We start from the raw sequence: 13,095 nt of genomic DNA on the forward strand, positions 1-13,095 counted from the left end.
TTTTCTTGGCTGTTGTCCCCTGTGCTAATCAGCCAGAAACAACCAAAATTGTGGCCCAGGGTGAGACTGGCAAGGACACTGCTGCCTGGGCCGCGTCAGGCTCCACTGGCCTCGCTTCCGGTGAGCACTCCGACTGCTCCAGAGTGAACCAAAGTTCACTCGCGCTGCCTGCGAATCTAGGTCAATCATCTAGGCTTCAAATCTCAGGCAAAATTATCTGGCCAAGTTTAAGTCACCCATCCCTCTCTCACAGCCAGCGGTCAAGGAGAACCCTTTGGGCTGTCAGAGAGTGACCCCATCAACAGTGGTGGATGCCCCAAACAGCAAGAGGATTCCCACACTTAGCAGCCCCCAGAGGACAGAGGTCCAACTCCATAGCTGAAGTGACAAATGCAGCTGCAAGTAGTTCAGGAAGATTAATAAAATCCCAGCTATTTTTTTTTTTTTAAGTTCATGTTATGCTGACAGTTCCTCTTGGCTTATCTCCCTGAGCTTTTTACCAATTATCCAATACATAAATTTTGCCACCTCCACTACCATCTTTTAAACAAGACAATCTCTGATAGTCATTCTTTTTCAAGCCACGTAAACTTTGTATTTACTGCAACCAAAGACCATTTTCCTTCATCTGGAGCCAATTGCAGATATTTAAAAATTCATAAGTAGAAATAATCCAAATGTCCATCAGCTAATAAATTGATAAAGAAAAAATGGTCTAGTCACAAAAAGGAATGAAGTTCTGACACATTACAACATGAACCTTGAAACGTTATGCTAAGTGAAAGATTTCAGTTTCATATGACTGCGCAGTTATGATTCCATTTATATGGAATGTCCAGAATGGGCATATCCGTACCAACAGAAAGGTCAGTAGTTGCCCAGAGCTGTAGGGATAGACGCGTTTGGGGGTGATGACTAAAGGGTGCAGAGCTTCTTCGGGGGTAATGAGAATGTACTAAATTTGATTGCAGTGATAGTTGCATCGCTCCATGAACGTATCTGAAGCCATCGAATTGAATTGTATATTTTAAACGGGTGACTTATGTGGCATATAAATTGCATCTCAGTGCAACTATTCCCCCAAAGAGATATACAACTCCTCTGTCACTAAAAAATTCATAGTTTTTGAACTACATCAAAATTACATTTTTTAACATCTCATAAAATACAGTGAACTTATACTTCATATTCAGAATACGAAGTCATTTAAATAAATACAGATAGGACTTCCATGCTTTGTGACAGAAATCATATTAAAGGCTGTCTAGCTGAATAGCAATCCTAATCCTCAAATCCTCCATCTGCTAACCTGGTAATTCTCCTGGGTAAGCTTATTAAAAATGCTAACTCCTGAGCCCCACCTGCACTCTGAGCATTGCAATAAAGGCATGGAGACTTCAATATTCTGAATCTATTTCATTTTACAAAAAGAAAAGAAAAGAAAAGAAAAGAAAAAGGTTCATGAATTGAAATATTTGTGGACATGGAAAGTCAAACTGCATTTAAAATTTTTCTGTACCACTTAACTCCAGAAATTTACAAAAAAAAAAGAGTAGTTTTGTTATAGCACTGTCACTCAATCCTTGCTGCTTTAGTTATATGAAAAAAACAAAACAAGATCTATCATGAAAAAAAATCACTTTAAATATTCAGCTGACAAATCTATTAGGTCCTCCACTTTTGTTTAAAGCCAAGTATTGGAAACCCTCCAATTTTGGAAAGGATTTATTTCTCTTTCTCAACATCCACAACAAATCAACCTTCTCAGTAGGACCTTTGGTGCCCTGAGATGTTTTTAAAGAACCCTAGGAAGCTACTGGATGAGTGAAAGGTATGCCTTTCTTTTGCAAACAAGCAAAGGTTGATGTTCAGCGGGAGGTGGGACTTCCTTGAACACACTTAGGGATTCATGTACCGAAGACCTTGATAATACTGGCAGTCAGTCAGTAGCTTAGACACCGGAACCGAACGGGTTATGGAGTGTAGATGAAAGTAATTAGAGTGAACAGACTCAGAGCTGGACAACCTAGTCACTAAGTGAGAGAGAAGGAGCCAATGAAGAAGCAGTCTTAGAAAGAAGGGGCAGTGAATATGGGGGCCCCAGGAGAAAGATATGCCGCTGAAGCTGTGAGAAAGGTGTTTCAAGGAGCAAGGAGTGAGCTTCCCATTCCTTTCTTTTAGAGACCAAGTAGAACAGGAGAGATAGATCTTAATCTTTGCATGTGGAGGCTCTGGGACCCCAAACATGCCCCACCAAAATGCAAACATCCAAGATAGTGTGACGGCCCTGCAGGAGAGTGAGGAGGCAGCGGCCCCAAAGCTGGATCTGCAGGACAGGATGTAAAAAATAAACCGAGCCACTTTAAAATGGAATCAGAGCTGCCATCCCAGAAAAACTGCCTTGCACATCTTATGCCTCAAACCTTTGGAATGTTAGAACAGGGCAAAGTAAACTTTGGACTGGGCCCAAAGCAACATTGTGTCTCAAACTGTTTGCAAGGACAAGAAAGCAGATATTAGGATGAGCTGGACTGAAAATTAAAAACATTGTTAAGAATTAGTGTCACTATGTTAGCTTATCATGGGCACCAATATCTATGGATGTAATTGCTCCCCTTCACTTTCTCATAACTACCCCTTGCCTTTGTCTACTCATTGGAACACTATTTGGGTTTTTGCTTCAATCAGCACTTCTCAAATAGCTATTATTTTTTATCTCAAACAAATGCTGTTGCTTCTCACTTTGAAAGACCTTTTGTTTTTACATTGCAAAGAGCATGCCCAGCAAGAGGGAGCTGAGGAGGCTAATGCTTCTACTTGCTTTCAGAGTTTTCCACCTGGGAAGAAAGTTTGGATAATACAAATTCCTGGAGTCCACTGAGGAACCCGTGAGGCTCAGAGACCTGCTGTATTAGTTTGCTAGGGCTGTAGTAACAGACCAGGTGGCTTAAACAACATAGTCCACAGCAGGGGCCCTGAACCTCAGCATTGCTGACACGCTGGGCCAGATAATTCTATCATGGGGGCTGTCCTGTGCCTGTGCATTGTAGGAGGTTGAGCAGCATTCCTGTTCTCTACTCACTCGATGCCAGTAACCATTATCATTTCTAACAATCAAAAATGTCTCCATCATTTTACATCCTCACAACAATGCACAAAAGTTCAATTTCTCTACAACCTTGCCATCACTTATTATTTTCTGTTATTGTTTTTTTTTTTAAATAGTAACCATCCTAATGGATGTGATGTGATATCTTATTGCAGTTTTGACGTACATGATTTAACGATGTTGTACATCTTTTCTTATACTTGTTGGCTGTTTATATATCTTCCTTGGAGAAATGTCTATTAAATTCCTTTGCCCATTTTTAATCCACTGATCTTTTTACTGTATCTGTAGTTTTTTCTTTTCTAGAACGTGGTAAAGTTGGAATTATACAACATGTAGCTATTTCAGATTGGCTTCTTTCACTTTGCAATATGCACTTAAGTTTTTTCCATTCTTTTCATAGCTTGATAACTCAATTACTTTTTATCACTGAATAATATTCCATCGTATGATGTACCACAGTTTATCTATTCACCTATTGAAAGGCATCTTGATTGCTCCAATTTTTTGGCAATTATAAATTTAAGAAATTAAAAATGACTTAGAGAAAAGTTGCAAGAATACAAAAACCTTCCAAACAACCTTTACCTAGATTTCCTAATTAACATCTCCCTCCAGTTTGCTGTTTACTCTCTCTTGCTCCCTTGCTCTGTACATCCACTCATTTCTAAATCATAAGAGAGTAATATGCAGACATCATATCATTTTATCCATAAATATTTCAGTGTGTATTTCCTTAAGAACTAAGAACCAAATGTTCACTGTGGATATTGCCCAGAGTAGATAATTAAGCCTCAGTTGTCAAGAAAAGAAATCACGTGGTTTTTTAATTTCATATAATACAAGAAATATTATTTACTTAATTGAGAAGAGCCCCTTCAAAAAGGAGCTTAGGTAACAAACTGGATTTATGTACTCATTTACTGTGTTCTTCTGTTGAGAATGGCATGGGCCAAATGATCCTGTATAGACCTCGCTCAAAGCTTGAGGTGTCTTTGGACAAACCCTAAGGTCAAAAGGTCATCGAGGGATATCCCTAGGTGGTGGGCTTTTTAAACAGAAGCACCCTAACATTTTATTACAAAGCTGCCTTTGGAGTTAGATTTGCCTTAACATCAATTCTCTCTGTAAAGCGTTTTGGATGGTTCTCTACCAAATAGTGGTATGTGACAGTTTTAATGTATTTTGAGTTTTGTTGCTGAATTCTTTGACAATTAAAGAGCAATGACAGAAAGGAGGCAAACCTTCCTTGTCCTGGCCTTTTTATTAAAACAGTTTGATTGACTGTAATTAATGATACTGTATTGTCCTTGAAAGTTTCTGAAGATTACATCTTCACCCCCCCCACACACACACATGAAAAAAGAAAAAAAAAGAAAAAAGAAAAGGAAAACAGTAACTACATGAAGTGCAGGATATGTCAATTAGTTTGTGGTGATTCTTTCACAATGTGTACGTATATCAAACTATCAAGTTGTACACCTTAAATATATACAATTCTTATTTGTCAAAGCTGGAAACGAATTTTGAAGGGTGAGAAAAGCATGGAGTGGTTGTGCAGTGATTTCAATAAACATGCTGGGTACATGTAATATGGATTGGAAACAATTCAAATCTTGACTCCCAGGCAGCTGACGCACATTTGTTTTCTCGAATGGTGGCCTACAATTAGAGGGAGGTATATACATTATTCATAATTTCAAGGAACAGAACGTGCTGTGCATTAGCACCAGTCAAATGTGGATAATTCAGGCTCATGACAATGAACTATCAATTAATTCAATGCCAAAAATGAAAATTAGATATCCTGGGTAGGGGAGGGCAGTTTACCATTAGCAAAGATCCACGAATTCCGTATGTGGCCCTTACTGACCACCTTAGAATAATTCAATAACTGGTTAATCTGCCTGGGAAGACGGAAAAGGAAAAAATACCCAAATTAATGTGAATCTTCTCTTTTCTATGATAGCATTTACTGTTGTACTCTGTAAATCTACCCCCTTCTTTCTTTTAAAGCTGACACTCTCTACATCAAACTCTTCCTTGATCAAATGAAGTAAAATATTAATTCAGATGTCACTCAGAGAGGAAAGCGTTTTCATGGTTGTTCTAAAAATTGTGGATCGAGAAGATACCATTTGCAAATGTCATTGAACAATTCAGTTTTAGGATCCAGACTGAACCATAAATCAATCTTAAAGAAAGTGTGATTTTTGGTTACTATGGCAACATATTGGGAAAAAAATTAACTTCTTTGCAGTCATCAAAGAACCAGCAAACAAAAAGGAGGGGAAAAAAATCCTTCGCTTGCTTTAGTCAAAGTGCAAAATTACATCTGAGAGTACAAAGAAGAGGTTGCTTTTTGCAGTAACACTCCTTATGGTAGTCAGTAAATATTTGATATAACTATAAAGTCAAGAAATTTGTTTTTTTGGTAACTTTTAAGACTATCATCATCTATTTTCCACCTACTCAGCAACATAATTAGTAAAGGTTTTGGTGTCCTGACTAAATTCTTACCAACTGTCTACTCTCCTCCTGTTTATGGGAAGATTTGTTTCAAATGCTCGACTATATTATGAGGGCAGACTCATGACAAAGATGCTCTAAACTAGGAAATGCCACATACATCCAATTCAATGTACTTTCACTTAAAACCAGTCCTTAAGTGTAAGATTATACTACATCTCAGCTGATAAACTTGAGGTAATAATTAGACTTTGTGGAAAACAACGGACCGAGGTTCATGCATATTGATTTTAATCGTGACATAACCTAAATATGGTTAAGAATGTTATACTAAAAACTGAACACGTTTTTACCTTAAGACCACATTTTTGAGTCTAGAGTTTAATTAAGCGAGGTAATACAACCATATTAAAAATGATAGTCAACCTGTGTGTTTATTCTGACTTTAAATTTGACATTTTAACAACATCTTATTATAATCACTAGGACTAACTGAAGAATATGTAGCTACTTTTTTAAAAATAAAATAACTATTATTACAAAATGGTGGACTCTTTCTGCCTGTAACTAAACTGAACAAGAATGCTTTGGCTTATCATTCGACCTGCTGACTTAAAAGTTTATGTATTGCTCTGAAGGACATCATTAGCACAATCAGTGAAACTGGAACACAAAACGGTAACATTAAATAATATTGTATCGATGTTAAATCTGCTGATTTTGGTAACTGCTATGTGACGTAAGAGAATGTCCTTGTTCTGATGAAATAAATACTGAAGTACTTTGGGGTAAAGAGATGTGATATATGCAATTACTTTTAAATGATTCAGAAAAAAAAAGTGCCTGTACAGAGAGAGAATGGTAAAGCACTGTGGCAACTTCTGATAACTAGATCAATACCAGGAATGGCCTATCCCTACATTTCTTATCCATTAGCAACATAATCCAATCAGGTAGCTAGTGCACACTTTGCAGCTGAAAGTGTTCTTTACGGATACCTTGGTTGACTCCAATTCACCTTCTACACATACAGAATCATACTACAAAGCAGGTCCTCTGAAAAGAGAAACAGACTTAACAGTTCTAGTCCTAGCTTTGGCATTTACCAACTTAACCAAGTCATTTAACTACTCGGGACTAAAGTATAATTATTAATAGGATACAAACATCACGTTAAAATTTTGATGTGTTGAAAGTTTTGTAAAACGAAAAGTGCTATACAACTGTGAGTGACTATAAAACTGTATTGATGCTTTTATGCTGTGTTTAACACTTGTAGAAAAACTATTTTCTTTCACACAGGAGTTCTTTTATGTTTATTGTTTGCTTATAAGGAAATCCCTCTGCATTAGAATTTAAACCTTTCTGTGTGCACCTACAGAGAAGGTTAATAAATTATTATATTGACTATATCTCAGAAGCCTAGAACAGCTAGTTCCTATTTCAGGCTCTCTTTAGATCTAGTCATAATAAAAATTTTACTCAGAGTGCCAGGCACTGTGCCAAGGGTTTTACATACGTTGTGCAATTCTCACAAAAACTCAGTAAATCTGACGCAATTATTTCATCATTCGTAACATGGGAAAACAACAGCATTGACCTTAAAGGGTTGTTGTAATGATTAAGAGACTATACATAAAGCACTTAGCACAGTGCCTGGGAAAAAGTGCTAAATACACGTTTACCATTTATTAGTACTCTCATAAACAGACACAGGGAAAAGCACAGGGAAGAAATAAGATTTTAAACCCAGGTATGACTCCCCAAGTTCCTCTTTCTTATTTTTAATTACCTCCCCGTCGTATATTCCCATTACGGTGACTGAACTTAAAGATAAGCGAGCCTCTCACTAAGTACTTGCTAAATTCATGAAAGGCTAGGTTTCTAGTCTAGGTTAGGCCATCCTGGGTTAGGTCGATCTTTCACGTCTCTGCACTGGTGTCCCGGTCTGCAAACCCGGAAGAGGCTGTTTAGGTCCTATTCTGGGAAATGGACTCTCTGCTCCTCCCAAGAATTAGTTATTGAGGGCCGTCACCCTCCAAACCCCTAAGACTTCAAAAGACCCAACCAACCTACACTGACAGGATTCCGCAACCAAACAGACACGCCTAGATTCCGGTGCTGCTCAAACTCCGCCTCCTTCGCGGGGCAGGGGAAGGGGGCGCCCGCGCATGCGCACGGCGCAGTCCAAAGGGCGTCGCACTTCCTGGCGGGTGAACTACATCTCCCACAATCCCAATCGACCGGACCACCTCCTGCTAGAGGTGGGGACGGAGGCGGAGCAGGTCGCCCCAGGCAAAACGGGTCCGCCTGAAATATCCTGCCTGTGTCCTCTTGGGTTGAGTTCGTTTTAAGAGACATTCTTGGATCCCGTAGTAAGGTAGGATATGTCCTGAGCAGGTGTGATTCTGCCCTCCGCCACGTCCTCAAGTCCCCTCAGGATAGAACGACAGATGGTCTAGTCCAGTGAGACATTCGCCGCCTGCCACCTGGAGTCGCCGGGCGAGTGAAGGACAGACCGTGCACGCATGCGCCAGAGGCGCAGCATGGGGGCGGAAGCCGGCGAGCCCCTTACCCACGTCTGTGGTGAGTAGGGGGCGGGGTGGGGCGTGTCCCTCATCGGGACTGACCACTCCCCCACAACGACCACAGCGCAACCGCCACCATCCCAAACGACTCCAAAAGCCATTTACCTTAATTGTCCAGAAAATTAGGATCCTCAGTTTTAGCTTTTGTACATCAAAATCACAGTTGAACCACTTGCATCATTTCATTGCCATTATCTACGTACAAGTCTTTCTTTTGTATTATACCATGAGTTTTCAAAATAACAGTTAACATGTTGGGACTACCTTGGTTTTCTGGCATGTTGTGAATAGCTCCTTTCTAGCCAGTTGTAGAGCTTAAAGTCTTTTGGATGCTTGATTGTATTCAATTTAGTGTCAGACTAGGTACATACTTTGTCGTGTCCTGTTTCATGTGTGTAAATCTCATGAGAAGACTCCTTGAGACAATAAAGACAGTAATAACACTAAGAAACAGAGGTGCTGATGAAGTTGATAATCTGCTGGGGATACAGACAATTAAACTTCTTGTGCTCTGACCATTTCCCTTACAACTTGCTATGTGACTTGGTAACTTTGCTTGACAGTCTGGGCCTACATTTTCTCATAAAATAAGAAGACTGGATTAGATGGTCTCTAAGAACTTGCCTGCTCTAAAATTCTGTGGTTAGTGATTAGAATCTAGATTATATCACAGTATGTTAATGCTAATATCATCAACTTCCATTTCTCTGCTAACATAAGTGAAATACAGCTATATGAGTTTTGGCAGCAGCCTTAGAAAGTACTGCCCCATACTGCATTTATAATTCCTTATTGCTGAAAGTATGAAATTAGCAGATAATACAACTTTCTTCACCTTATATTTGTTGTCGTTTTATAGATCCTTGCTAGGAAGAACTCTGGATACAATAATGAACACAATGTATGTGATGATGGCTCAGATCTTAAGATCTCATCTGATAAATGCTGCAATGATTCCTAATCGAATGAAAATGTTTCCTTATCTTGGTGTAATTAGACATAGGATGATGTCAACTCATAAATCCAAAAAGGAGATGAGAGAATATTATAGGCTGCTGAATCTAGATGAAGGATGCTCTGCAGATGATGTCAGGGAATCTTTTCGTAAGCTTGCCAAGCAATACCATCCAGACACTGGCTCTACTACAGCTGATTCTGCAACATTTATAAAGATTGAAGAAGCTTATAGGAAAGTGCTTTCCCACGTGATAGAACAAACAAACGCCAGGCAGAATAAAGTTGAAGAAGAAGAAGAAGAAGAAAAATTCAAATATAAAACACCTCAACATCGGCATTATTTAAGTTTCGAAGGTGTTGGTTTTGGAACTCCAAGTCAACGAGAGAAGCAATATAGGCAATTTAGAGCAGACCGTGCAACTGAGCAAGTGATGGAATATCAAAAGCAGAAACTACAAAGCCAGTATTTCATTGATAGTTTAGCTGTTAAAGATGTAAGACATAGTAAAGAACAAAAGATAACTCAAGCAATAGAGCGTTTAGTGGAAGATCTCATTCAGGAATCAATGGCAAAAGGAGATTTTGACAATCTTAGTGGTAAAGGAAAACCTCTAAAAAAATTTTCTGGATGTTCATATATTGATCCCATGACCCACAACCTGAACCGAATATTGATAGATAATGGATACCAACCAGAGTGGATCTTAATGCAAAAGGAAATAAAGGATACTATTGATCAACTCAGAGAGGCAATTTTAGTGTCGAGGAAAAAACTTGGGAATCCAATGACACCAACTGAACAGAAACAGTGGAACCAAGTTTGCGAGCAATTTCAAGAAAACATCAGAAAACTAAATAAGCGAATTAATGATTTTAATTTAATTGTCCCCCTCCTGACCAGGCAAAAAGTCCATTTTGATGCACAGAAGGAAATTGCCAAAGCCCAGGAAATATATGAGGCCCTTATAAAAACAAAAGAAGTCACAGATAAAAATCCAAGTAACATTGATCAGGGAGAAGGGAAGAAAACACCTGAAGTCAAGAGAAGTGTTTTTAACTGGATGAATACATGGAAATTCATTAAAATATAATCATTTCAGTGTTCACAGTACTGCCCCAAATCATTTTCAGTTGTATTGACATCACACATAGAGGCCGAGATTTATGGGTATAACAGGAGTTTGAGAACTGTGTACCTTTTCACAACTGGGTACTTTTCACAAAACTAACCACATCTCCAGTGATGTGTAAGTGAGAAAGCTGTAAGAAACTACATCAGAGATGTATTCAACCAGCATTGCTCTGGGAATATAACAAGAAAAGAAGAAAACTTACTTGTAAGAAAATAATTTCATCTATTTCAGAGTTTAACTGTCAGTCATCAGGTAAAATGAGTTAGGACAGGGACTCAGACTGGGGATCATAAAAGAATATTCCAAAAGTGCAGTTTTAAGCTCTAATTTAAAAACAGTCACTTTTTGCCATCTTTAAACACAGGTACTTAACAACAGCAACAAAAATTAAAAATGTATTCTCAAAAAGTCACAAAACTAAAGTACAGAAGGTAGGCAAGTGAACCTCCAAATGATGTATGTTTTCTGCAAGTTTGCTTCATTTGTAAACTTTAGATTTCATTAAAGCTCAAAACTATTCTAAGACTTTCGGACACTCTATATGGGTGGAAATGTTAGGATCAGAAAATTAGTTTAATGGAGTTACTGAATCTCTCTCTTCTCTCTCTCTCTCTCTCTCTCTCTCTCTCTCTCTCTCTCTCTCTCTCTCTCTCGGCTTTCTCTGTGGGTATTGAATTAAAAAAGAAAAAAATGCCAAATATCTGAATTGTACCTCTTCCTGCCTAACTTCATGATGCATTGGCTACAGAAATCAATCAGCCAAACGAGTTGATTTAGCTATTGTAGAAATAGACTCTAGTTTCCACTTTTAAAGAGTTGTGACTGAATTTTCTGACTTTTCAGAGGTGAAAAAAAAAATTCCTTGGGCTCAGTGGAAACTTAAGATTTCACTTCTGGCTTCATCTCTAATCAGAGATTGAAATGTTCAGTCTCTTTGTCTTGTATGGGACTTCCAGAGGTTTTTTCAGCCATGTGAAATCTCACTTTACTGTCTTAGGAATCCTTTAATAAAAACAAGATGTCATTTTGTGGCTTTGGCAAATGACAAGATTGACAATTATGAGATTGTTGTGTCCTATCCACTTTCAGAAAATCTGACATTTTTTGGTTCAGGTAATTGCTTTAGACAGAGAATTGGGCAACTAGAAGGATAAGGAGAGTGGTCAAAAGGAGCAGGCCTATTTCCTTATTTAATTCAGGGTACCATATTATGGCTGTAGTTCAGAGGCATGGCACTTGCCATTCTGGAAAAAGTTATTTTGTAAAGTATGTGATAATTAAAACAAAACTACATATTCAGAAGGAAATTTCAGGCCTTTTTGCTTAGATGATTGGGCATTAATTGGTATGAGTATTTTGTTGAATGAGTTATCATTCGGCCTCTATAATGATGGTATTACTCTAAACAAAATTGTGAACAGTATGAACATAGCTTTATAGTAAGAGCTGAGTTCTAAAGTATTTTAGAAGGCAATGATTCTGTGACTCTTGTTAAAAATGGGAATTAGATGTATGTACCTAATGCATTGCAACAACATATATAAAGGAAACTGTTTTCAATATTGGATAATGGATGGGAAGGTTAGGTTACCAAAAACTTTAATAAATCCTTAATTTCAGTACAGGACAGTTTATGTTTGCAAATGTTGACTGTATTAATAAAGTTAATTTTCATGATTATTCAATGGCCCATTGTATAAATAAATAATAATAACCATATTTTTGGCTAACCACCTAAATAAGTATCTTTTAAATTTTTATTTTTCAATTAGAGTTAACATTCAATATTATATTAGTTTCAGGTGTATAGCATCATGGTTAGACATTTATATAATTTACAAAGCAATCCCCCTGATAAGTCTAGTACCCATGTGGCACTATATATAATTATTACAATATTATTGACTATATTCCCTATCCCTGTGACTATTTCGTGGCCACCAATTTGTACTTCTTAATCCCCTCACCATTTTTACACAGCCCCCCAACGCCCCCCACCCCGAATCTGATGAATCTGTTTTCATTTTGTTCACTTATTTTGTTCCTTACATTCCACATATATGTAAATATATGGCATTTGTCCTTCTATATATGACTTGTTTCACTTAGCAGAATGCCCACTAAATCCATCCATGTTGTTACAAATGGTAAGATATCATTTTTATTTTTATGGCTGAGTAATATTCCAAGCGCTTTTTACCTTTTTGACTGATATCAAAACTGACTATGACATAGATTATTCTTGTTAAGGAGGCAAATTCACTTATGTAAAAACAGATTCACTTATTTAAGTAATAAAACTCCAGATAAGAAAAGATTCGGGCCAGTTTATGGGAATCTGACACTTATTCCTCTTATGAGGCAGCACTGACCTTTTCCTGTTAGTTTTTCACCTTCTAATTTTGTCAGCTTTTCTGAACACAGTAAAGGCCGTATCAGACTCTGCCTGGTTCCCAGCCTTTCCACAGCTCCTTTCTTCAAATCGCAGAGCCGCGGTGGCTTTTGTCTCCCAGCGCTGTGAAACGGGTTTGCCGTTTTCTGTGTGCCTGAGGTTTGGCCTCAGTAGTTTGGTATCTCAAGACGATAGTTTTCGGTTCTTTGATACAACGACTACATTACTGTTCATTTTCTTTATCTGCAGCAGGGACATAGCCTTACTTTTGGGGGTACCCCTCCCAAAGATGAAAGTCCCTTCTAACCTGTCTCTATGGCTGGGGCTTACTACTTCCTAACATACTTTCCTGCTGCCAACTGCCTGGGTCCCCGTCATGGGGCCTCAGTCACCTTTTGGGACATTCCCAATACCTCTGAGACATGGCCGATGGTGATTCACCTGTTC

At 38.2% G+C, this 13,095-nt stretch overlaps 1 protein-coding gene across 2 annotated transcripts; it reads left to right on the forward strand.

The window, feature by feature from the left end:
• The first annotated feature begins 7,836 nt into the window (after nt 1–7,836).
• Nucleotides 7,837–11,936, forward strand: DNAJC28 (DnaJ heat shock protein family (Hsp40) member C28). Of its 2 annotated transcripts, none has more exons than XM_016162414.2 (2): nt 7,837–8,164; nt 9,026–11,936. In XM_016162414.2, the coding sequence occupies exon 2, from the start codon at nt 9,057–9,059 to the stop codon at nt 10,212–10,214; it is 1,158 nt and encodes a 385-aa protein (XP_016017900.2). In that variant the 5' UTR covers nt 7,837–8,164; nt 9,026–9,056; the 3' UTR covers nt 10,215–11,936. The 2 variants fall into 2 exon arrangements, with proteins under 2 accessions (XP_016017900.2, XP_016017901.2); XM_016162415.2 differs by having other exon boundaries at nt 7,840–7,958.
• Nucleotides 11,937–13,095: the final 1,159 nt, after the last annotated feature.

The sequence above is a fragment of the Rousettus aegyptiacus genome, unplaced genomic scaffold (assembly GCF_014176215.1).
Source record: "Rousettus aegyptiacus isolate mRouAeg1 unplaced genomic scaffold, mRouAeg1.p scaffold_m13_p_4, whole genome shotgun sequence".
NCBI classification, from domain to species: domain Eukaryota; kingdom Metazoa; phylum Chordata; class Mammalia; order Chiroptera; family Pteropodidae; genus Rousettus; species Rousettus aegyptiacus.

What these genes read in the sequence shown, in the direction of transcription:
- DNAJC28 (XM_016162414.2), top strand. Translation starts at nt 9,057, where the DNA reads ATGAACACAATGTATGTGATGATGGCTCAGATCTTAAGATCTCATCTG.